Source organism: Astatotilapia calliptera, chromosome 14 (genome assembly GCF_964374335.1).
Source record: "Astatotilapia calliptera chromosome 14, fAstCal68.1, whole genome shotgun sequence".
NCBI classification, from domain to species: domain Eukaryota; kingdom Metazoa; phylum Chordata; class Actinopteri; order Cichliformes; family Cichlidae; genus Astatotilapia; species Astatotilapia calliptera.
The window spans coordinates 17,823,949-17,851,143 of NC_137435.1; the positions used below are offsets into that span (position 1 = coordinate 17,823,949).

At 39.9% G+C, this 27,195-nt stretch overlaps 1 protein-coding gene and 1 long non-coding RNA gene across 2 annotated transcripts in view; one reads left to right on the forward strand and one right to left on the reverse strand.

The window, feature by feature from the left end:
• Window positions 1-27,195, reverse strand: part of dscaml1 (Down syndrome cell adhesion molecule like 1) — a 113,821-nt gene that overhangs the window by 81,012 nt on the left and 5,614 nt on the right. Inside the window, exons 2-3 of the mRNA XM_026191298.2 lie at window positions 21,828-22,148; window positions 13,738-13,884 (exon numbers count right to left, since the gene is read on the reverse strand). Coding sequence (XP_026047083.1) covers window positions 13,738-13,884; window positions 21,828-22,148 — 468 coding nt within the window. The remainder of the gene's footprint in view (window positions 1-13,737; window positions 13,885-21,827; window positions 22,149-27,195) is intronic.
• LOC145419953 (uncharacterized) lies at window positions 221-1,308 on the forward strand. The gene is made up of 2 exons (XR_013901218.1): window positions 221-322; window positions 455-1,308. It is a non-coding gene; the product is annotated as an uncharacterized LOC145419953 (long non-coding RNA).

Here is a 27,195-nt window from a genome sequence, read left to right on the forward strand (position 1 = left end):
TACAGTAATGCATATGTTGAATTTTTCGTCTTTCTAAAGAATGCAATGTCTTCCACCCTCTGGGGGAAGAGGAAAGCTCCTCAGTAATGATCAGGAGCTTGCCATTGTAGAAATGGTTACTGCAAATAATGCAATAAAACTGCGTGAAATTCAAACTAGAATTGTGGCGGACCATGAGATATTTGACAATATCGATAGAATCAGCCTCACAACCATTTCGCGGACATTGTCCAAACATAGAGTGCGGATGAAGCAGCTCTACGCTGTTCCCTTTGAGAGGAACAGTGAGAGGGTCAAGGAGCTACGACGACAATATGTCCAGGTATAGTGTATATTCAATCCAATGTCCAGTTCTATAAGCTTTGCACTTTGCAAGTAGGTAACCTACACAATACTAGGTTACAGTACAGTATGGTATACAGTAATAACATGACTTACATAAACTTTGTTTCAGAGAGTTATGGAATTGGAGGCCAACCAGGCCCCTCATAAATTCATATACATCGATGAGGCAGGATTCAATCTGGCCAAAAGGCGTCGACGTGGACGAAATGTAATTGGAAAAAGGGCCACAGTTGATGTGCCAGGACAGAGAGGGGCAAACATTACCATGTGTGCAGCAATTGCAAATGCAGGATTACTCCTTCACAAATGTCAGGTTGGACCCTATAATACAGAGCGCTTGCTTGCCTTTCTCAATGATCTCCACCAGCGCCTGGTTCCAGAGCAGGGTCAGGAGGGTGAAAACATGAGGACCTTTGTAATTACCTGGGACAATGTGGCTTTCCATCACTCGCAAGCAATAACAACATGGTTTGAAGTCCACCCAAGACTGGTGAGTCTCTTCCTTCCACCCTATTCACCTTTCCTCAACCCCATAGAGGAGTTCTTTTCTGCATGGCGGTGGAAGGTTTATGACCATCAGCCACATGACCAGATGTCCCTCCTTGAAGCCATGGATGCTGGCTCCAGGGACATCACAGTTGACGATTGCCAAGGGTGGATCCGACATACCAGGCGGTTTTATCCCAGGTGCATCGACTTGGCTGACATCAGATGTGATGTTGATGAAAACATGTGGCCTAACCCTGAAGATCGCAGAGATTAGATGCAACTTTTTTGCCTTTTTTTAGCCCCCCTCCCCCCCTTTTTATCTTGGCTTTTTGCTGTTGTTTTTTTGTTCAGAATGCTCTTGTGTGTTTCATGGATATTTTGTTCACTGTAAGCAATACTGTAAAACTTTCTCTGTCCTATCATACCGTGTTTCTACTGTACCTCCTGTGGTAAACAGTAAAGAAACAAAAACTTGTTTGCTTTTTACTGGAATGCTTTTGAATGTGAACATTACTGTACATGTGGACATACAGTTACCAACCAAGACATTTCTGGTGTCAATATGGTGGATTGCATGTTTCGCATGCAAATACCTGTGAAACTGAAACATAAAAGTCTATGCAGTTTTTGTAATGTCAATAATAGCCAGTATTTTGAAACCTGGTGTACTTTGATTGACTGCATGTACCTTGTGAAGTGAAAACAAGTGTTATTCTTTGACAGACTAATTTCATTTTGAGTCAGATTTATAGTGTTTTTGTACAGTTAGTGTGTGCAGAGAAAGATGTGTTCTAATTTTGAAATGAGGAGTTAGTATATATTTAACAAAGTGTATTTTTGGGAAGGATATTATCCATTTGGCCAATTGTGTTTTGTAGGTGTGGGTCTGTGTTAAGAGTTTAGAAAAAGTATCTGAAGTATGGGTAGGCGCTTGTTAGCGACTGTAAAAAACTGTAATATTTGTTTATGTATTTTTATTTTTTTGCACTAAGTAATCCCAAAATACAAGAATTTGTATACACACCATCCACTGATACACATACAATAGTAATGCTAATCTACTCGGTCTTCTCCATTTGGCCACAGGTTCTCATCCACATCACATCTCATGTCATCTAGGGCAATACACCTAGGAAATAATCTTCTGGCTGCCAGAATTGAAGGAGTTGAAAAATTGAAGGAGTAACACCTGTGTAGATGTTCATCTACAATGAGAATAAGCTGTGGCTGGTTAAACTGCATTTTTAGATTTAAAATATGTTTCAATAAAATATTGCTGTTGCATTTTGCTGTCTTTTTAAGTTTTGCATTGTGTTATTGTTTTGGCCATAAGTTTAACAGTTTTGAAAACAGTATGTAAGCACATGCAAAATGTCCTGTACGTACAAAGATTTTTGGCAGTTGTTGTGTCTGAGTGAGAAAATAATTCATGAAATTTGAGAGATGTAGTCATTGAATGCATTTTGTGCCAAAACAATGATAACTGATCCTCAGTTTAGCCCATATAGACTTCTGTTGTGCTCACTGTGTGAGGAGTTTTGCAAAAGTGACCTAAGTATTGAGAAATGTGTCCTAGCGTCTGTAAAAAACTGTAATGTTGTATTTGTACGCAAGCAATTGTAGCTACAATAGAAAACAATATGTTTTATTTTGTAGAGAGGCTGCATCTGACACATCATTCATTTTCAACTTGGCTGCAGAGATGTAGTCAACAAGGATGAATGAGCTGTAGTGTGAGCACTCAACTGTCAATCTGTGCTCATACACAAGAGCTTTGTCCACAAGTGTGGGTGGGGGAGTGTGTGTGTGTGTGTGTGTGTGTGTGTGTGTGTGTGTGTGTGTGTGTGTGTGTGTGTAAAACTGACTCCAGAGAGAATGTACCAAGGCTAAAATGACTTTCAACTGAAATGTATATGAGATTCAAATTACATTCTCTTTTTCCACTATACTCTCGCTTCCCGCACTCCTCTCACCCTTTCTTTGTCTTCTGGGAGCCTTAGTCAGCTAAGCTTAGATGTAAAAAGATTGCCTTCTTTCTCTTGCTCTCTCACACACCAAAACACACATTCTTTGTCAGAGGGCAGCTGGATATAGGAATAGTATTGAAAGACAAAATATAGTCAGGTTATAAGAAAGCTTCCTTTAAAAAATGGCCTTCACTATGGCAGCGTGTTTCTCCGTGCTGCATTCAGTGACAACTAGTAAGTAAAAGTTTCCAGTGTCTAGGAAAATTCAAAGAAAAAAAGTTCAATGTAATGCTCTTTCTAAGTCCTGATGTTATTCCACATAATGGAATCTTGGACAATAAAAATAAAGTAGAGCTTCTCTACGTATGAGTTCGGCTGAATGATAATTAATTTAGTCCTTTAGCTCACTTGAAACTGTGGCTGTATTGTCATAATTGATGCAAGCTCTCACTACTAGCTTAACATTGTTAACTTTACTTCATGCGCAACAAAGCAAACCTGGAGGCGGCAAGGTTTTTCTTCTGGCTTTGTGCATTGAACACCTGGAGGTTGAAAAGGACACAATTTTGAGTTGTGATTTCCCACCTACAAAATGTGTCACTGCATTGAAAAACAGATGAGAACGTTCTTTTGACTTGGCATAAAGTCTAAGCCAAGTCAAAAGCTGTTTCAGTGACTGCTCAGACAGTCGTTGTCCAAGAGAAAAACATTGCTCACAAAACACCACAAAATTGCAAAATTTGCCAAAAAATAAAACATGAGAAGAGGCTACATTCATTTTGGCACCACAATTGTTGGCTAGATGAAGCATGAAACATGAAATATGATAGTGTCCACAACTTCAGCATAGCGTAGGCTGAAATACAAGGGCATGGTGTCGGCCGTGAGCTGCTAATACACCTGGGCTGCTACTATAGATGGTGCTGCGAATGCAAGTTTGTAAACCAAAGCACTAAAACAGAAACTTAAGGCTTAGCCTAAACTTTGTCTCTGTTCTGTCACTTTAACACAATAAAACTCAGGAGTTTTGTTTGAAAAATCAGATACACCCATTACAGTAAAGACAAATTAAGCAGAATGACTTCTAAGAAACGCATAAACATTTCCAAATATCTGCACAACACTGCAATCGTGTATTCCCATTAACTGGGGGTGAATTCTGGGGAGGACTGGGTTCTGTTTTGGGGACTTAGTAGAAGTTTTAATGACTTTATGTTATGGATAAATCATTATATTTGAATAAGGTGCATTTTTAACTTTTTTAAAAGTGGATTTTTAAAACAAAATGTTTAATTTTGTTTGTTGACCACACCAAAAATTGGATTATTAATAGCAGTATCCTTTATTTAGTTTGGGTGCTTATAAATGAAAAAGCAAAAAGTTGGAGGATTCCTCCAAAGACATTTGAAACTCACATTTCTGTTTTCAAACAATGTCCCCAGTGAGTGAGAGGAACAAAAACCCAGATTGCCCTGGGCATCGTAAAACAATGGCTATGCACATGAACAAAACAGACAAAAAACAAAATGGAAAGAAGAAAAAAAAACAGGCTGCACTTTCAAAATACCAACAGCTAAGGTACAGAAAGTGAGCGCAGAGAAAATAGGTAGGTGAGGGAAGAATAGGAAGAGGGCAGACACACTGAAAATAGCAGAATGTGAAGAAAAATAATGATGCAAAACAAGAGGCGATCAAGTGGGCCTGATAAGCGCTTGAGAGGAATAAATGTCAAGTCAAGCAGTAAGAGAACCCTAGGAGGCAGAGGTAAAACAGAAAGTGAGAAAGAAAGAGTGCATTTATGACACAAACAAACCAGATATGGAAACATGAAGGGCAGATGTGAATCGGTCTATAATGGATCTGAGCTGCTTGCACCACTTTGTTGCTGCAGCTAAATTAAAATACGAACCGAAAACTTGAAAAAAAAAAAAGGTATTGACAAAAAAACAACAACAACACCAACTCTAAATGTGTTATACTCCACCGACTTCTATGAGCTATTGATGTGTGTGCGCTGATACGGAGGCATATGTCTTATGGGAGTCCTCAGGCCATCTCATAGATCCCAGAGAGCTCATTGATTAGCTATTAATAAAACACAGAGATGGCACTGCTGACAAGGGAGATCAGTGGGCTCACACACATGCGCTCATGTACTTACACACACACAGGCAGATGCACATCTGAATTTAACAGATATGACAGAGGTTATGTGAGGTTAGAGGGAAAGAGTGGGAAGGGCGGGAAAGTCCAGAAATCCAATAAAAATGGCAAGTGTCAGAAAGGGTAAAATAAAAATTGAGAAGGACTAAAAAAAAAGGAAGTGCAGGTCAAATGTGCAAACCTGTTTCACCTGTCTTCTTATTCTACGGCTATCTCGCTGTCCTTTTACTTTGAAGCACTCTGTCTCTCCCTTACTGCCTCTGCTTGTGTCCACTGTGGGCTGCGTGTCATGGGTCTGTCGGCTGTCGCCATCCTGACTTTGATTAACTGTGATCTTTCAGCCCAAAGAAAAGAAGTGGATCCAGAAAAGTGAGAAGAGTGCCAGAGGCAGACAAAGAGAGGTAAGAGGAGGAGCTCCTCAAGCAGATGGACACGACGCTGGTCAGACCAAGACGTGTTCCAGAGAGAGAAAGAGACTGGAAGGACAAAGAAATAGAGAGCAATGCATCAAGCAGAACACATTTTCATCTCTTTTCTGCTTTATTTGCTTTAATTTTCATCCATTTTGTTCCCGGTCCAACACCCCTCTGCTTTCCTCCTCCTCCTCTTCCTCTTCAGCTACCCTGCCTCCTTGCACCCTCCCTCTCTCTTCTCCTAGCATGTACATCTTCAGGTCATGGGTCATTAAGTCAGCTCCAGCGGGGATGTGTTGGAACAGGATATCTCTCATATTGCCCTGCCCCCAGCGCACTACTAAAAACACAAATACACAGAAACACATGCATGTCTACAACTACAGATGCACATAGGAATGCTCTGTTTTCTTTCTTTTCCTTTGCTTATGTAGCCTTTTCTTTAACACAAATGTAACAACTAGACACATTTTTCGACCTGCCGACACTCAACTTCAGCATTATCTGCTGCGATTACAGTCGTCAAAGTCATCATATTCTTGACTCCGAATGAAACATTTTCAGTGTTTAATGGCAACACTGCACTCTGTACACAGCAGGGCTGAACTGAAAATGATCAATAATGATAAAGCCTCACATTTTATCATTAACCAATTTGTCCACAAATGGCAGAAAATTGTCACAACATCTCAACTTCTAAAAGTCGACAATGATGCAAAGAAGAAGCAAATCGTCTTCTATAAAACCTGTTAGGAATTTGTGGTATTTTCATTTTGTCTCAAGAATGACTTAAACCATTAATCAATTAATTCCAAATCGTTTTTTTTCCTTTAGTTTAATCAGCTGGTGGTGTTTATGGAAGCTTATTTCGGCCATTAAAAAAGAAAAACCTGAATTTTCAATTATTATCTCCAAATTTTGACTTGAAATTTCAAGTTATTTTAGTTAGTTGAAATTTTAAGATAATAGCTTGAAATGTTTACTTAAAACATGCTTCTGTATGGTTTCACCAATCATACACTATTTGATTTTTTGAAGAAAACAATAAATATTGGCCCACAGCACAGTTTTTTTTCCTAACTTTAAACAGTTCCAGCTCATGTTTTCTCACCTACTTAAGAGTGCAGTTCAACCATTTGAAGCCAATACATGATGCAGTTCTCTTTTTTCAAATAAAGGTGAAATAAGTAACTCGTGTCAAACACAAACTATGGTGTTTGCCTACTTAAAATGAGCAGCAGACCAACTTAAGCAAAGGTCACACAAAGTGAATTCACCCTACAGCTTAAGCACATGTGACAAACACTGTCACTGCAAATTCCTGGTTGCAGATTCCAACGCACGCACTTACACACACACACACACACACACACACACCCAGCACACACACACATACACACACAAATGTGCATACAAGTGCAGCTCTTCACCATGGTTTTTGTGCACTGTCAAACAACATTAGATCGCAAGGAGGTGTCAGTGGGATAATTAGAATAACACATCCACTGCATTCTTCATTATGTGTGTCATCTTCACTTACTGGCTCTGCTTCCTCATTGACACCACCCATACTCCCACCCCTGACAAACACACACAATCCTAACCAATCTTACAAGTGACATGCTTTTTTAGGCAAGTTATGCTCCCCATTAGTGATGATCTGAGGTAAAAATCTAATTGTCTGAACCTCTATCATGTATTTTTTTCCCCTAATTAGCTTCTTGGGATGGAAGAGGAGGAGAAAGGCAGCAGCGATATAAAATTTAAAGCTCCGGCGTCACTACTTGAGGAAGAAGTTGTTGGCGAGATCACGGTGGGTGATGAGTAATGCTCTGACGTTGGCTCTGCAATTGGCACAATATCTGACAGCAATTCTGTCTGCTGGCATGTACCTAGTCAGTATTGTAAGGATATACGTGGAAAGATCCAGGGCACGTATCCAGTCAGTCATAAATATGCAAACCTCATGGGAGGTAGATCTGCAACAAAGCCTATATAACAAGAAACATACAGTGTAACATGAAAGGCACACCGGTCAACAGGTCACAAAAACACACACACACACACACACGGATGCATGAGAAAGTCGCGTGAATGTGCTTCTGAACACCTTGTGCTTAATGAATAACTAACTAGCTGAGAGAAAAAGGGAGCCATCTTCTCTGAGTAACGCCAAATGAATTCGCCGAAGCGCTATGCAAATGTTCCCTGGGCTAACGAGACTGCCTGCATGATTGGAGTGCCATTGAAATTCTCCTCGTGCACAACCCTCTCTCACTTCCTACCTCCCTCTCTCCCTCCTTCAACCTCCCTCCATCTCTCCCGCCATTTCAATCTCTATGCAGAACATCCATGTTCCTGAGCATGTACTTTCTATCTATCTATCTATCTATCTATCTATCTATCTATCTATCTATCTATCTATCTATCTATCTATCTATCTATCTATCTATCTATCTATCTATCTATCTATCTATCTATCTATCTATCTATCTATATCTATCTATCTGAAATCTACAAAATAGAATTTCTTTTCAATATTCAAATCATGTTATCCACAAAGACAAACACAGCGGCCCTATCAGTGCCTGGACAGCAGTGAATGCCCCTGTGTCTGACTCTCTTTCTGTCTGTCTCACTGACACAGCTAGCACACACACGCACGCACACACACATGCGCACACAAAGTCCGCTCAAACAGAGCAAGCTCAGAGTCACTCTGCACCTGTTCTCTCTGTAAAACATCCAAACACGAGTGCTGAATAAATAACCCAACCTAACATGCATCACTGCCAGAATCGGACACACACACACACACACACACACACACACACACACACACACACACACACACACACACACACACACACACACACACACACAGCCCATAAATACACATCAATAAGTAAACAGCACCCATTTCCCCTCCACAGTTACCCCCCTGCCTGCCCTCTTCCCCCACCTTTACCCTAGGTATGAATGGTAACCATTCTAAAGACAAACACACATAGATGTGCACCATGTGTGTAATGGTTAATGGTTAGATACTAACAGGAACAAGTAAAGAAAGTCTAAAGAAAAATGAGAAATGGAGGGGAGAGGGGAGGTAGGGGAGCATTAAGTACTTGTCAGATGCATCTTTAATGGTAGGCCCCACTGGCTTTAAAGCCTCTGGCCTTCTCTCCCTCCCTGGGGTGCTGGGGACAGCAGGAAATCTCAGCGCACACACCTCTTTCTTTGTCCATCTGTCCAACCCCTTATATGTCCTCATACACCTACCCACCTCATTCCATCATCCCTGCATCCTATGCCCACTTTCCCATCTGCATAATTTAACATGTCATGCTTTTGTGCCACTTTGTCTCTCTCTTTTTCTGCCTATTCTGCCATTTTTCAGCCTATCTGTTGTTCACTTTCAGGCCTGATGGAGTGGAAGAAAAAAAGACGATGCTTTGTCACTTCACTATTTCCTAATAAGTGCCTCTAGAAAAGAAGGGCGGGAGAGGGATAAAGTTAAAAGTGGAAAGACAGAGGGGTGGGAAGAGTACAGGTCCTCTGCGGAGTGGCTACAAAATGGAGACTGGGACAGAAGCTACTGCAGCTGTGGTGACGCTACACTTCACAGAGAGAGAGGCAGTGTGTGTGAAAGAGAAGGGGGATTAAACAGCCTCAATCAATGCAAAAAAACACAGACGTCACACTTTTCCACACCCTCTTCACCCTCGATGTTTACGCTTTCTGTTGTTATCTCCCGCGATATCAACTAATCAATCACTTAGTATTGTTCTGTGACTCTATTTGCTTGTTCAATCTATTACAATTTTCAAAAATATTGTAACATTGCTAGTGTCTTCTTTCTCATACGAATAAAGATTGTTCTTTAAGAAGCCATACATTGTTTAAGATAAACGAAAACAACTTAATTGTGTGTGTTAATCTCTTTATCCCTTACCCTGGTTTAATGCTGTAATATGACTCACAATGTTCTCATTAACATTTAATGAAGCATGCTACTCAGATGCCACCTGAATAGTTCATTCAACCACAGTATGTAAATGTGTAATTCAAATAAGCTGTAGTTTCTTTGGCTCTAATGAAGCAAGCACATTATATCTAAGTGTGTACAGTTTGCAGAACTGACTCAGCTGCCTCACAAAAGAAAGGAACATTAAAAAGACTACACTGACTTCATGTGTAGCTATTACATAAAATAAAGACCATTCCTGTAAATGTCTTTTGGCAAACTTTGATATTTCTATTTTAACTTCAGTATTTTAGTAAAGGAAGAGGGCAGACACACTGAAAACAGCAGAATGTGAAGAAAAATAATGATGCAAAACAAGAGGCAATCAAGTGGGCCTGATAAGCACTTGAGAGGAATAAATGTCAAGTCAAGCAGTAAGAGAACCCTAGGAGGCAGAGGTAAAACAGAAAGTGAGAAAGAGAAAAAGCAGGTCTATAAGAAACATAAAATCCTGAAGTTTGGGGTTATGTCTACATCATGGTCCAATCACAGATGCTGATGATATTGTTGAATGTGTTGCTTACTTTTGGACATTTCCTTTCCCACAAATACAATTAAACCCATGGCAATCATTTATTAAAATTAAGATTAAAATTAACATCCAAGTCTGCACATTGCATTTTTGTTTCCTTGGCCCTTTCGAGTGCTGCAACAAGTGTTATGCCCCTGACACAAGCCTGATGTAGAAATCAGGGACACATTCTGGGATTATAAGAAAACATGCACAAGTGAGAAAATACATATAGTTACAGGATGGCAGGAGAAAAACTGATCATCTTTCAAAGGAAAAGTATGATCACACCATATAAAACCCAAGCTTTTACAGTGCAAACGTGTAAAACTTTGGCATGCATTTCCAAAATACTTAAAGTAAACTGACATATGCTTGACAATTCTGCTGTACGGTTTTAGGTCAGTTATTAGCTATTCTCGATAACAATACATGCATAATATGTATCCAAGGTGTGTTTGCAACTGAACCTCTAACGACCAATCATCTTTAAGCGGGGTTTGATTGCATGCAGGTAGAGAGCAAAATTTACACAGCTTTGTTAATGTACCTGCATTCATAAACTCTGCTGGACGGATTAGGAAGTGTTGGCTCAAATATCTGCCTTCTACACTGGAAGCTCCTAGATATTGGCTGTTGTCCCTGTTAACAGAGTGGGCAACAGGTTTATTATAATAATATATATATCACACAGGCACATAGTGTCACCGACAAGTCACACACAGTGCTTCATCATCCTAATCCAGACCATGGATGATGGACTATACAGTTTGCAATGCAGGAAATAAAGAAAGAAAGATGCTACATATGCTGATATGTCCTCTGTATGTGTATGCGTGCGTGCACATGTGTGAGTATGGTGGAGATGAACCGTGGTGATGCACTTATAAAAATCAGGCAGCGATGCATCCTCACACCTTCCTCATTCCGCCCGCCGGATCGCACCCGTTACCATGGCGACCAGATAAAACTCACAATGTTTTAAGCTCCAACTGGAGGAGGAGAGCGATACTAACAAAGTGACACGCAAACACTCACACATACACACGGATGAAGTTCCTTCGTACACATCGCTGTCAGAGCATACTCTTTCAGTTCCCTAACTGACAAGCAAACAAATGTTAATTTTCTAACCGACAGCAACACCAGCAAACCATCAATTAAAGGGAGAGGCATGGCTAGATAGAGAAGTAGCACGAGAAGGGGAGGAATATGACAAGGGAGTAAAATCCACGATAGCCAGTCAACACGCAAAGCTTCGCACTGTTTGACTGTCTGCCTGTCTATCTATCTGTCTACTCCCCCACAAATCGCTCCACGAACAGGCCTCAACGCAAACAGATTTGGCTGTCAAATAGTGACATGACACCCAGGCAGGGTCGTCTCACAGTGAGGCCAGCTGTCAGCAAACACCCTCCTGCCTCTTCATCAAAGCCCATTCAAACTTAGCTTTATTGACCAACACAGCCGTCTGTTTGACATGTATCATCCTGTCAAGCCAATACCTTGGCATACAGTGTCCCTAATAAATGGCAAACCACTAGAGCATCTCGAGCGCTATCGAAAGACTGAAAGCTGTACATGCTACCAGGAGCTGATAGATGAAGTGGATGGATAGATGGATGAGGTGTATGGTGGAGTGCAAGTGGGGTAGGTGGGGCCCGCACATGGATCCTCTGTGTCTCTGTTTGTGTGTGTGTGTGTGTGTGTGTGTGTGTGTGTGTGTGTGTGTGTGTGTGTGTGTGTGTGTGTGTGTGTGGTTATGATGCTGACACGGGCCACCAGTCTGTACCAGGGTTGAGGAGGAGGCATCAAGCCAAAGATGGACAGAAAGAAGAAGAGATGCACTGTGTCACCAATAAAACGTATTCATCAGGACTGAGAGGAGAAGAAGTAGAGAAGAGAAGGAAGCGAAGGAAAAAGGGAAAACAAATACTCTCAAGTATTTTGAAATGCCAGCTCAGATATTTCGGGATTATATTACTTAGTAAACAATTGGAAAATCAATTAACCATTTTGTTTAAAGATGCCTTATTAGACATCTTCATATGTGTGGAAATGTAAAAGTGACCATTTATAATCATCTAAAAGAATAAGAACAAGAAAAATCCAAGAAGAACAAATATGTGATCGAAAGTTATGATGGTGATCATTGAAATAGTGACAACTGATAACCTGACTGATCATTTCACCTTAAAAATTGTGTTTCAGTTATTGAAAATGAAACAGATTATTGTAGTTCGTGCAGTGATAATTCATTCAAATGGAATCAATGGAATGTATAGTTTGTTTCTTAAAGATTATGGATAACATGAACTGGTCACAGCTGAAAGCTCAAAGAGCTGCTCATTCAAATGTGTGTGTGTGTGTGTGTGTGTGTGTGTGTGTGTGTGTGTGTGTGTGTGTGTGTGTGTGTGTGTGTGTGTGTGTGTGTGTGTGTGTGTGTGCATACTTTTGCTTGTCTATATGTGCATGCTTTACCAAAGGCGTCCATCACGCGATCAATAACATACTCCCACTGAGCTCTTGCACACAGCCATGATACAGTGGCTTTAGCAAATACACATACACACACACACACGCACACAAACACACACACAGAGCTATGAGTCAAACAGACTGGCCCGGTCTCACCACTCTCACACTGAGGGATCCGTGACAAGAGAGAGGGGAATCCACCAGCAAGCTTTATCGATCCAGACTGGAAACCCCCCTCAGGCCACACACACACACACTTACTATAGTTGTGCTGGATCAATGACTGCTCCTGTGTGAAGGACAGAGCAATATAGAGAGGCACACAAATACACAGACACCTTTATAGACACACTCACACACAGTGTTGAGAGATGAAACAGGCAGTCTGTATCAGAGAGCAAGATAAGGGGCAGAGAACAATGCGTATCATCTGACCTAAACAGTCTCATCTGACACCCTGCAATTTGCCATTGCTCCATGGAGCAAATGTTAACACTGCAACACAAGCCTGAACACATACTGTAGATACACACGAGTGCCAATGCACAAGCGTAGCAGCACGCAGGAGGCCCATACTGATATTTTCACTCTTCAGTTAGACAGTGAATGATTTGTTTAGAGGATCAGATGAAACAGAGTGAACAACACCAGACATAAGAGAGCCCTAGAGGTGTTGCTGCTCTCTTTTAGGTGACTGTGATAACATCAAATTAGACACACACACACACCCCAGTCCACACACACCCCTCGGTCCTCCTCTTTCTCTCTCTCTCTCTCTCTCTTGCTTTCTCACTTTCTCTCTCTCACACAAACACAAATAGCACATGTCTGCTAATGTCTGATTTATCCACAGAACACAGCTCTGAACCACAGCAGTGACAGTGACTGAGCAGCCAGGAATGTGTCAGGCAAAGGCCATTTCATCAGCCTTATTTTTGAATGAATGAGGCATTCTGTCATCTTCTCTCACTGGGACCAGTACCAGCAACACAAATAAACACAAATAGATTGATTATTATTGATAAAGAGAAATCAACAATCACAAGAAAGTCCATTACGTTCTGAAAGCAAACCACATTTAAAAAAACAAACAAACAAACAAACAAAAAAACATCCCTGGATTTAAAGCTTGGACTTCATTTGCAATAACAGAGAAAATTCTTATTTCTCCACCTGCAAATATTCCATTTATGTAGTGGAATGAGATTAGATCATTTGCTTCCCATTATTAACCACAGACACAAACAGAGTGAGCATGAACTTGGAAAATGAACCTGAAGCTTTTGTCTGCAGTCTTAGTTTGGGCTTTTTGATGAATCATTGATTATGAGTGGCTGAATCTCCTACCAGGGACAATGGCGACGGTGTCTTTCTCCCAGGAAACAACGCTGACATACTCCTGGACAGCTGAGGGGATGAGGCACTTGAACACGGCAACATTACCCCGCATGGAGCGCTGGTCGGCCACACGGACTGTGTAGGGCTCCCTGAACACTGGTATGTGAAGAAAAGAGTTGATATTAGTCACTAGATGTACACTGGGTGAGAGTGACAGTGGACACTTCAGTTTAATAAACCTCAATCTGATATTAATACTGATATTTAAAAATGACAGATGAATGCTGATATCATAAATTGGGAGTCTGCACAAACTGTGATATGAGAGGTATAGTTTACTTTTATGCTTTAATTTAATCAAATCTACATCTCTCAAATAGCTTTTTATATACAATTTAGTCCACAAAGGCTGTCAACAGCCCACAAAAGTCTTTATAATGTTTAGTCAAGCAAAGTACCACAGGAGGGCTACCATACAGCCAAATCATAAAAAGATTGGGATACTCTATAATAGAGTTCAGACACGTAAAGGCAATATGTAATTACAATGTAAGAACACAAGGTAAAGATAATCTGATAATAATCTGTTACATTTTCATTGAAAACATTTATTCTTCCTTTTAAATTAAGGATCTAAATTCATAAAATTAAATATATTTGTAATATCATTTGTTGTGTTTCTCTTTACTGTCTACCGTACATACTGGTATTTAGTGTAACATGTTACACAGTAACGTGCTACTGTAATCACATTACACTTTTCAATAACATGTTACTGTATTGCATTAAATTCAGTAATTACATTACATTTGCAATTATGTTGTTATAAAGGTTCTTTCAGTTCTCTACAGGATGCATCAACAGAAACAATAAAAACACCAAACAGGACTTTTTCTTCCTGCACTTGTACTGAAATCCAGAGTAACCATAGTTGTTGTTTTTTTAATTTCCTAATTAGTTTTTTATTTTTATTTTCATTTTTATTTTCATTTTTAATTCCATTTAATTTCATTCAAAGTAATTTTTTAAAATATGTTTAGCCCTATGACAGCTGGGATAGGCTCCGGCAGCCCCCGCGACCCTGAAAAGGATAAGTGGAAGCAAATTGATGGATGGATGTTTAGTTTAATTTAGTTTAGTCTCTTTAATTATTATCTTATAAAGGGCTTATGTCAGAGGTAAGATTTAGGAAAATAAGTATCAATATTAAAATAAAAGCACTTAAGTTTTTGAAAGCATTACCTCGTAATCTTGTAAACATCCAGAGTTTCAATAAACACATCCATCAATGTCTCATTGGGAATGTTGTAATAATATTTTTTTTAGCAGACTAGCAGATACTAAAACTCACTTCTATTTTGGTTTTCCAAATTCACAATATCATTTCAGTTAATTTGCATTTGTCTTCAAAAGTCTAGTTTTTACTTTTATTTTAGTTAACTGCAATGTTTCTCACATCTAATTGGAGTATCGGAATTTCAGGAGTGGGACCTCTAAACACGCTCCTTCCGGTTGTCATCTAGGTTCCCCCAGTTCTACAAGCTGTTTATTCTCGTTTACGTGCCCCACCCTCCCTCTTTGTTTTCAATTCTTTAACTTCTTCACTTCTATTTAGTGCACGGGGATCTGCCAGGCCCGGGAGCCATCGCCAGTCAAGGCCTTCCCCAAACCGCAGCTCAATTCATGTCCAAGCATTCACCTTTACCTACTAAAACGCTGTCAAACCTAAAATGAGGACGTTGGCCCAGCTGGTGAATTTTAGTTTTTAGGAAAAGGGTGGCAAAGTCTACATCTTTAGAAGTAGAGATTCAGGCATTGCGTTGGTTTTTATTGCCCAAAAAATAAGAATGTAGTAGTAAAAGTACAAACTACATCCAGGAGTCTGTATTTTTACCTGTTCATGTTCCTGCAGGAGAATTGGTGTGATGAACATGGGGACGTCGCTTTCAGATGGTTTTCAACTTTGAATGTAAACACTAAAAGTAAGATTGTATGATTGTCCTTACTAGGATATTGTTTTGCCTCAGTTTATAGAACTGTATGTAATTATGCGCGACAAATAATATAACAAATTACTTATTTTGGAGATTAATTAAGGTAATGAATACATTTTAAGAAAAGTAACAAGGAATGTGGAACACTGAGCTAACAATGCTGGTGGTGAATACTTTTAGGTATTGGAAATTACAACCTAAAATATATCTTAAATGTGTGGAAATTCTTTATTATAATATTCTTTATTCTCTATTATTCTTTATAGTTGCTCTCTATAGAATCAGAATTCATTAACTGAACTTAAAGGATCATTTTTTTAGTCATTATTATCAAGAATTGGCATTCGGATATAGTGATAGTCCTGATTTTAAGCAGTGGTATAAAAAATAGTAATACATCTAAAACAAACAACAACGAAAAAACACAAATATTTTTTTCAAATACTTTTTTCACATGTTGACAATTCACAGCTGACATCTGTCCTGTTCGACAAATACTTAAAGCAGGGTGAGTAAATAACCTTGTCTGGTGCTCTGTTCAGCCACATTAAGCATGTTTTTCACTGTTCAGCCACAGCTTTAAAAATCACGGGGCAATTGTAAGGAGGACCGACTCGGAGCTGTGTTGAAGGGGATACGTAGCGAGTTGCTGCTGGCCTTTTAAAGAACAACGCCACAGATGCTATGAGACGGCAAAGAGTGGAGGGTTGCACAGAGCCGATGGAACTGTCACATGCAGGCGCCAGGGCATCAAAAACACACCCTCTGCACATGGCATGCAGAGCACTAAACTGTGAATCTGTGCCAGTGTACAGAAAGGATGGTGGCGATTAAGACAGGCTTAATGATGAAAACACTAGCCTGTAGCAATAGCCTGATTGGTGAAAAATGTGAAATGCTGAATCAGAGCATAAATTTTCATTAAATAAATTAAGTGAAATTAAATTAATGGATTATTCTGGTAAGAAGGACAGACAGGTAGTTCAAGGACATGCTAGCTCGAGCGAATAAACAGAGCTGTTTTATAAACTGAACTGTGTGGCCTTGGCTGCTATCTTCATCTCATTTGTTTAAAGGTATGTTGCCAGATTTTTCAACACAGACAATTCACATTGGACACAATTTGACTTGAATAAGACGAACAGAAAAACAAAGTTACAGAAGTCAGAAAGGGTCTCAGAAAGGCTGATATTAGGGAGTGTTTCCAGCAATCTATCAATGCGGGCTCTCTTTAGAAATGAGGGCAGTAATGACTTAACAATGTAAAACACACATACACACAACAGAGGGAGTGGCCCTGCACTCCTATGTGTTCGCTCTCCCCCAGCTCTCCAGTGATATAATTAACGCCTAGCCTGAAGGCCAGTTTCCTTGGTCATTAATAATGCTTTATGCCAGCCGCCACTGTCACTGGAACCCATTGGAACCAAAGCCAGTGTCCTTGTCCAAACGGTGGGGAGTCTTTCACCTTAAAGTTCGATGTTTAATTTCCTGATTCTTTGCCTCACCATGTCTATTTCTTTCACACTAGCCTACTTTATCCATGTTCATCTAATCCTTGGGCCTTGTTAAGGAGTTAAGACTGGGGCAGACTGTGTCAACACCATGGAAATGTCACTTTTTGACATATATATGATCCTGCCAAAAACAGATGATGCATATTGGCTATTGAGCCTTGACACTGACAATTATGGCACTACCATGCCACTTTGGACCTTAATTATGCCTGGTTATTGTTTCTCACTTGGTCACCTAACTCACGGGCGGCTAATGTGAATTGAAGCTTAATTTGTAAATAAATCAAAACTAAAACACAATTAATTCCAATCAGGTCCTAATCTCAGTTTTTCATTTAAACAGCCCTTGCTTTTCACTGAAGCCATCTACCTCAGATCGATACCCTGGATCGACAGAGTGGCCTCGGCTGTTGTGGCCGAGCCAATTCTTTCAATCATTTATTTACTCTCTGACTGACCCTGCTGCCTCTCGTCAATAGCAAGTAAAATCCCCAATGCCCACTGAGCCTCTCATAGAGTGTTTAAAATCGGCTTGGCAGATTGTAAATGTTTGGCGTGATGATGACAGTGGTCACATTTTAATACAGCAGAGGTGCTAAACCAGTCAAGGTCACCTCGGGTTTGTACTTCCTGTCAGTGATCCCACCTTGCCCTACACTTGATTCCTTTTAAGAAAGTGTTGTTTAACCACTCGTTACCCCATTAAAATCTGTCAATCAAGCCATGTATGGCGACATGCCCTTGGACCCATCTATGTAACCGACCCCACTAAGAGGCAGCTGTTGTGATAGCATTGTCATTTATCACACGTTTCTCTTAGAAAATATGAAAGACAGAGAGGAAAAAAACCATTACATATTCATCCTCTTAAGCCTTGTGACATGATGCAAATGGTACCCCAACTGATTTGTGTGTAAATTGCACTCCCCCTCATCGCATGCGCAGCAGAATCATTAGGATGTTACTGATGCCTGACTATATGCAGCCTGGTTGCCTAGATACAAGTTAAAACATGGGTCTGGGCGACTGGGCGCACTGGGAGGCAAGTCCTGTATCACTGTCGCTTCAATAATTAACGACGGAGAAACCAAATACTGCATTTACTTATTCATAAAGCGAGCATTAAAAACACAGCAAAGGGAAAGGATAGAAACGGGGAAGTATAATGAAATACAAGAGAAATGAATGGATGTGGGTTGCATTATTGAATTGAAAAGGATGAAAAAAAGCAGTCTATCAGGTTCAGGTTCAGACAGATATGAGGAGGGCAGATAGAAGAAATAGATCTAAACACCTGCTGCCTTGGCCCTGTCCTACGTAGGTTTGTGTGTTTTAGGTGGAACAAAGGGGAGATAGGGTGGGGCTCACCGAACAGGTCTACCCAAATCATTATACCAAGTTTTTGTAAAGATGTGTTATGTGAGCAAAAAACAAAACTCTCAGATGTTTTTTTGCAATTTTGTTTTAAATTTCTATCCTTCAAATGTCCTTTGGGTCTTTTGTTTATTAACAGACAGAGAAAAATGCTAAATTTGCTTTATGAGAAAGTCCCTTGATATTTTTAAGTTTTGAACTGAAGCTAAGGTAATGCTAGGCGGATAGACAGATAGATATACAGTACAGTCATGAAAAAAGGTTTTCTTTTTTGGTCAGAGTTGAATTCAACAAATTATACCATTTATAATATAATATTGAAATTTTTGTTTAGTTAACTGGTGATTCTAAATTGGTTGTCGGTGTGGATGTGCATCTCTCTGTCTTGGGTAGGGTGTACCCTGCATCTCCCCCTACGACCGCTGGGTTAAGCGCCTAACCCTCCAGTAAGTACAGATCAAACTGAAGATGAAACTCAAGTTGCCATGCACACTCCAGTTTAAACATACGTATATCAATAGCCTTTCAGTTGCCTCTGGATATGAGAATGTATCAAACTGTTTTACCAAAAATAGTTGCGTGCAATAGACTGGCGTTACACTCGAGTGAAAAATGCACAGAGAAAACTAGATTTTTCAAAATGAGATACCCAAACAAAAACATATACAGGAAAACAAGCAGCCCACATACTGATTTTCATAAATGTAGAGCTATCCAGACAGGTGCTTGAGCTATTATTGGACCACAATCAGCATGCAAAGAAAAGGGTGAGAAAGAGGGGGAGGGATAAAGAGAGAAAGGGAGATGTGAAGATGTGAAGCGAGAGAGAGAGGGGGAGAATGACGCAGGGGGAAGTGGGAGAGAATTTTTTTAGGGGGGGGGGGGGGGGGGGTGTCACACTGTGAGCTGTCAGCTGTCATCATTCTCCTGCACCACCTGAGACAGGGCATGCCACACCCTAGCGCTCACGCCTCTGTCGCCCATGGCAACTACAGGATTTTGTGTGAGTGTAACCGAGCCTGTGTGTTGTGTACAACTCTAGGGGTAATGAGGCACACACATGCATGTGAGCTCTGGTTATGGAGCTGTGGAGTTGTGGTTGCCTCAGCATTTAATTGATTAATTGTTGTAATTATTTGGGAGGGAAGGTCATCCCAGCACAGAGACTGGCTGTAAGGTCACTCTCACGCTGAAGGGACTGTCATCCTCTGGGGACCACATATGAGAGTGTTTGTGTTAGTGGTCGCGAGGAAGATGATCCAGCAGCATTTTGGAGAATGATTTTGTTGGTATACGTGTGTGCTAAGGAACTGCTGACTCTCTCTTCAGGTAGAATTGATAAACACAGTCAAAATGCCTCACTGGCTATTAGCATGACCTAAAAATCTACTTTTTTTTCAGGATTTCTTTTCACATCTTTTCATGTGTCTAGCTCACTCCAAAATCTTTCCTGCCAAACACCCTTACAAAGAGCTGGCGACTAAACACCATGAGCCAGCTTGAGGAAAATGGCTGAGCCTGTGTTTCAGTGTGTGTGTGTGTGTGTGTGTCTGTGTTAGCCTGTGTGTGTGTGTAGTTAGGGGACTTTCCAGTTCATGGACAGATGGAGAGACTGGGAGACAGGAGGCTTGCTGGCACGAGCTATTCGCAGGCTGGTGTGCATGTTGGTATGTGTTTGTTTGTGTGTGCGCGTGCATGTGTGGGTCCGTGTTTGTGTACATGCGCATTAACATGCAAACGTGCATATCTATTGTATAAAGTGTGTATCACATGAGGTCATGTGCATGTGTTTTTTACTTTTTGTGGTGTGTGTGTGTGTGTGTGTGTGTGTGTGTGTGTGTGTGTGTGTGTGTGTGTGTGTCACCGTGCAAGTGTTAAAAGATCAGTAACACCTTTCCTCGGTGTGTTCAGCACCTCTCTCCAGCTTTGACCTTGGCAGGGAGTGTGGACAGGTCACCAAACCAACTGTCTCTGTGCCTGCATGTGTGTCAGGGCACTCGGAGCTACTTAAGCCCCACCGAGAAAAGTTTTTGGTTTAAAATGACAATATGACTGTGGGCTGTTTGTGTGACCATATTTTCAGATGCTGGCTGTGGCTATGTTGCTTTTGTGATCACTTCAATGTGTGCCAAAAAAAACTGCCTCCAGCTTGGCACTTGGACATTTTTTGGTGAGTATTTAGTGAAGTGAAAATTTTCAGAATGTCCACATAATATTATTTTATTGATAACCTTAGTGGTCTCCAATGGGCCCTCAACAAATTTAAAACATGAAGATCAGTTTTCTTGTCATATTCCAACGCACTGCACTCGACCAGTTTGGTGGCACAAGAATTTGTTTTTCAAAACTTGAAGTACCTCTCCTGAAAAAGTTTTGCTACCTCTCTTTTTTTTTGTTACAGAAAATGTATCCAATCACTGAAAGAGTCCAGTAGTGGCTTTCTATAGTAAAGCTAAAAAAAAAAGTCAGTCTAGAAATGAACGAAAAAGTCTTTTTGTTATGATGGTCATAACATGGTCATAACAGTGGACACAAAATACTTCTATCTCCATGTTAGTTTTAATAACGGCAACAACTACCGGGCCAGAAAAGCATGAAAAGGTAAGGTTAGTTAGTTCACCTGCCTTGAACATACATGATATGACAAAAGTTGCACCTCTTAATCTTTGAATAGGAGCTCACTGAATTGAAATGTGGTACTATAATAACATGTCACCATTACAACAAGTCAGTTTGTGAAATTTCTTCCCTCCTAGATATCGCATGATTCTACAAAGTGATATTTTCACAAAGTGGAAGCATTTAGAAACAGCTGCCACTTGGCCATGAGGTCGAAGGTCATGTAAAGTTACAGATCAGGTTTGCCAAGTGTTGAGGTTCCATAGTGTGTAAAAGCTGATACCACTCCACTGACTCAGTAACTGCAGAGCTCCAAACCTTCTTTGGCATTAACATCAGTACAAAAACTGCACACTGGGAGCTTCGTAGCATGACTTTCCATGAGCAGCTGCTGTATGTGTAACATGTAGGTGGACCAGTACTTTTAATGTACATTTAAAACTGACCTTAAATACAATAACACTGACATCAATAATATATTCTAAATACATATAAAGAAGAAAAAAGGTAATAGTCTGCTGGTTTGGTAAGTAAGAAACATAGTAACATTCCTGAATTAAAGTGTCCTTCTGGCCATTCAGTTTTAAGCCCTCACCTGCTTTGATGTGGATGCTGGGGCTTCGAATCTTGCCCGCTTGGTTCTCAGCAGTGCAGAAGTATTCGTTGTCATGGATAATGCTGTTATAGGCGGAGGGGGAGAAAGGGTAGAGCTGGAGGGTGCCGTTGGCATGCACGTGGCGGATATGGGGCACGTCGTAAATGTCGTCTCCGGCAGCCAGGTACCAGCGCAGGACGGCATGGGGGGCGCCACCCGCGGGGCAGGGCAGGGACACCCCCACCGAGCTGGAGAAGGTCACCCGCTGCAGGGAGGCGTTCACAAAGTACAGCCGCGTAGAGACAACATCCTCACTGTTGACTGTTAGGATGAGAGAAGGGGAGACAGAGTTAAATAGCTGATATGTGTCAGATATAGAGACAACATTCACGCCCAATATAGAATGTGCACAATCAAGGACCAAGGAGACTGAATAAAGTTGCATAGCATGATAAACTGCAACAGACAGCCAGTGCATTAATAATGAAATATATAGTATATTAATTGTACTTGTTCACTTTGCAACTTAAACTTTGACTTTAAAAAATTATAATTACAATTATTATGAAAAACTAAGCAGATAGATAGATAGATAGATAGATAGATAGATAGATAGATAGATAGATAGATAGATAGATAGATAGATAGATAGATAGATAGATAGATAGATAGATAGATAGATAGATAGATAGATAGATAGATAGATAGATAGATAGATAGATAGATAGATAGATAGATAGATAGATAGATAGATAGAGGTGCATCGTGAACATCCATGTTACTCTTTCAGGCCTAATGCATTCTAGAGATGTATTTACAATATTTTACAGGTCTGTTAACTAAATCAGTGTGATACAGTCAAACATTAAACATAAACCTACATGCATTTGCATTCAACCTATAAGAAAGCATCTACAGGCTCCTAGGTCACCTTAACTCAAAAAACTTCCTCACTGTCTGCCAAAAGGCAGACATAAATCTCATCCAATACGAAATCCTCTGAGATCTATAATCGAATATGTGTAAACAGGTAGTCCTTTAGAAACATGCCTCTCAACAGGAAAAAAAATGGGTTACATAAGATGACCCCGCCACCACTGTTATCTTTTCTGGAGGGAAAAATGTATAAACATTTGTGGTGTGAAAGCTAAGTGCTGCATATGTGTATGTGTGTGCATTTATGCTGGGTAGCATAGTAATTTGCTGTATATCAATACTTTTGTGGCACAGATGAAGAGTTAAGTTTTCCTAAGGGGAAGCAGACCACCAAATATCCTCTTTCGCACAACGCCCTCGTCAGCTATAAAGCAATGAGGCATCCTTTAAGATCTCTGTTTCTCTGTGTGTTTGTTGGAACTGGGAAGAGGGGTGTAGAGGAGTGTATAGAAGTGCTGAGCTCGGCTTGGCTGGAGGCCAGGGGAAGACGCTATGCCCCAAGCCAGAGTATTTTCTTCTCAGACAATGATACTTAATTAATCCCTTTTCCTGGATTTTGTCAACAATGCCTGGATTAGCCCTGTCTCTTTAATTCTCTGTGTGCTGGGAGAAAATAGGGTGTTAGCTATCAATGGAGATATAAAGACACTATCCAATGTCATTTAGGCTCTAATTTTTACAGATCCTCTATATCAATGGATATCATTAGCAGCCAGCTATAAAATGAAACACAAAGGCTGACTAGCTGCTTTTTTAACATCTGAATGCATGGTAAGAAAAAAAAAGGAAGGGATGTTATAAAGGCTATTTTTGTATCTTTTCTGTCTAGTATAAATAGTAACATGTAATGACATTAATAACATGACATAAATAGGATGGGTCACATGAGAAAAGGCTCAAAAGTAAAATGCAGGGATTAGCCTGAACTGACGTAAGGTGATTTTCACTCTCAATTGTCTGCTGCCTGCCACCTAATGCATCTACCTGCCTTCCTTTCTCTTATCTGAGCGATAACTCCTCCTTTTCTTTCTGTTTCCCATAAATTCCTTTTCCCCCTCCAGATACCCCTCAAAAGACATAAACCTTGTCTTTTCCTGCCACATTAAAGAAAGGCGATGTTACGTGATTGAAATCTGTATGCCAGACACAGAGAGTTAAACCCACATAATCTCCTTTCACATTTAACACATACATAGTCTATCCACTCTGTAATCGCACTGCTGTGGGAGGCTGATGTCCGACTTCCCTCTTTTCCATGCGTGTGTGGGTGTGAAGCGGAAGGGAGCCAGGCAGGAGCGCAATATTGTAGACAGGATATGGGTGGCTGGTTGGGGGAAAGGTTCTCAGGTGCAAAGGTGTTCGGATGCAACTGAGTGACCGAGCGTGCATCTCAGTGTGTGGTTAGGTGAAAGGGATAGAGAAAGGTTAATGTTAAATGACTGCCTCCGCTCTTGATGCCAAATTCAACCAACAGCAGAAATCTACGATCACTTGTGCATGTGCAGAGCGTGTGACTGTAAATGTATGTGTGTACAAGCACGGCAGAGAGGAGATAGTCATTGTTGGAGCAGATCCTCTCTTCAAAAATCTGAATTTAGGTCAAGTTCAATCCATGCTACCGTTTGAATCCATGTCAATCACTTTCACAGGCTGCTAGGCTTACTGATCTGCACTTTCAGCACCACGGAGAGCACCACTATGTATTTCTGGGGATAAACACAGAAGTGCTGCCATACTTGGAAAATAAGGAGAAAACTATTAGCAGGTGACACTATTTGGAAGTAAAATATTTTCATGATAAAGTACTAAGTATTGGTTAAAAAGTATTCATAATTACGCAATTGTTCACTATTGCCATCATAAGATTAATGTTGTCCTTCAGCTCACATTAAGTTTACCATAGCCTGCTTTGCGTGTCAGTGCTTTTCTACTTACACGCCTCGCACTTCACAATTGTAGCATAGTTGTCTTTAATCTTAAAGTCTTACCAAATGAACTCAAACAGCATTTGAGTTCATAGCTGCAGGGATGAAGTGATTTTAGTGGAAATGTTTGACAGTATGTGTTGCATATGGACACTATGTGGACAAAAGTACTGAGGAACCTTTACATTATCTGTACAGGAGCTACTCAGCCATGGAAACCCATGCTATAAAGTTCCTCCCCACAGAGCACCACTTTTCAACAACAGGTGCTTACTAAGCAGGACAATCTACTATCCATGAAAAACTCACAACAAAGGTTTGATCTGTCTCCCAAACTCCTGATAACAAGCCAGTTTCAGTGCACATGAAATGTTTACAAAATATTTATATTCTCATTTAAAAGGCAGTGTCCTTAGGAATGTCACTGCTGTTTAAATATTTAATACAAAAATCCCTAAAATGCAAAGACTGTTGGGCTAATTTATATCACCTAAAAAATAGCTTTCTTCTTAAACTTATCAGAATATATCTGTTTGAACACATGAAGGCTATTCCATGCAGGAAATTGCAAGAAAACTGAATATTTTATACAACAGTGTGTATTTCTACTTTCACAGAAAAGAAAAAACTGGCTCTAACCAAAGCCAAGAAAAAGAAGTGTGAGGCTCTGATGCACAGCAAAGCAAGAGAGCAAGTACAACTTGTTCTGAGAATCAAGAAACTCACACATCCTCAAATGTGAGATTCATTGTATAGTACCTGCAAAAAAAAAAAATCAACAGTGAAAGATAACTCTAGGTTTGTGGCCTTGTAGACAGAGGCCATATGAGGCTGGCCACTAAATGGAAAAGATTAGGATGAGTGAATGAATTTGGATCTAAAAATGAGGTGTAGAACAAATAAAAGATGCTGGAACATTGACTGCCATGTAAAACAGTTTTTGTAAAGGCTAAAATAGATCTAAATGACTAGAAGACTATTCCTCCATTTTGAAATGCCACGCCTAACCTTGTCAACACTGTTTGTATAAAGTCTCTAAACTCCTATGACTCCTGTAGTAGAGCTGTTTCACTGAGCTTCACCTCTACACCAACAAATTACAGCTTGGTGGCAGTCAGGAAAAACTCTAGTATTCAAGTTGCTTTAAATATAATAATTCTAAGTGTCATTTGGCATTGCAATAACTTGGTATTGGCAGCAGTGGGCACCAAGAGAGAACAGTCCTGACTGAAAGAAAGCAACAATGCCAGATAAGAGCAGTGGCACTGGTGCGTATCACAAAAAATCAAAGGAGACAAACAGTTTGTGTCCTGCTTCATTTCATTTCATTTTTTTCTTGCTCTTTAGTTTTGTTGTTGTTGTTTTTATTAATATTATTGCCATTTACTTTTGCTTTCAAATATTGGTTATTTTATTTTAAGCACCAAAACTTTGCTGGACTTTCACAAAGATGGTGATATAGAATACAATATGAGTTGGAATCTATAACCTTTCCTTCTGTTCAGTATATTAATTTTACTTATTAATTACTTAATTAATCTGGGGAAGCTAAAGATAGATAGATAGATAGATAGATAGATAGATAGATAGATAGATAGATAGATAGATAGATAGATAGATAGATAGATAGATAGATAGATAGATAGATAGATAGATAGATAGATAGATAGATAGATAGATAGATAGATAGATAGATAGATAGATAGATAGATAGATAGATAGATAGATAGATAGATAGATAGATAGATAGATAGATACCCAAACTGCCAACAGGTATACTCTCATATAGTGGTGGTTTTCTTTGATTGCTGTATTTGAATCATTTCTAAAGGGTCAAAGAGGTAAATATTTCCAAAAAAGGTGCTGCATGAATAAATGAACACATGAAATGAAGCCCTTTAGAGGCATTTATTCCTTTTCAAGACATTTATTAACTTCCCAACTTCTGAGATTTGGTATATGAACACTTATGAGCTTCCTGAACCCTAGGCAGTGAAGCTTTGATACAAGATATCCTGTTCAAGTATAAACCAACCTTAAAAAATCAAAATCATGATGAATCAACAAAGGTGGCTTAATTTTTTTTAAACAACTCACTTAAATTTAGAGGGAAACCTCTTAAAATTAGTAGCATGGGATGAACGGGCTAATTGTTTTATTCTATGGTATAAATCCAGGTCACTGAGTTCACACACATTCATGCGCACGTGCAAAAACACATGAAAGCAAGCCCAGGCCTTCACTGCAAAAATGACAGCCTCCAGCAGAAAAGACCATCAAGATGATAGTGGCAACCAAGGGTCTTATGGCAGTAATGGTTTAAAGCTTAGTACAGAACAGTAAAAACATACACATAATAGCTGCCAAAATGAAGCGTCTGCTTTAAACTTATCAAAAGTAACTCTGTACTGGTCATGGGTATCACACAGATACATTAGACATATGGCGAAGAGCTCTTGTTTGCTGTTGGGCAATAGTAAAGTCTTCCCTGGAGACTTGACCTCTTT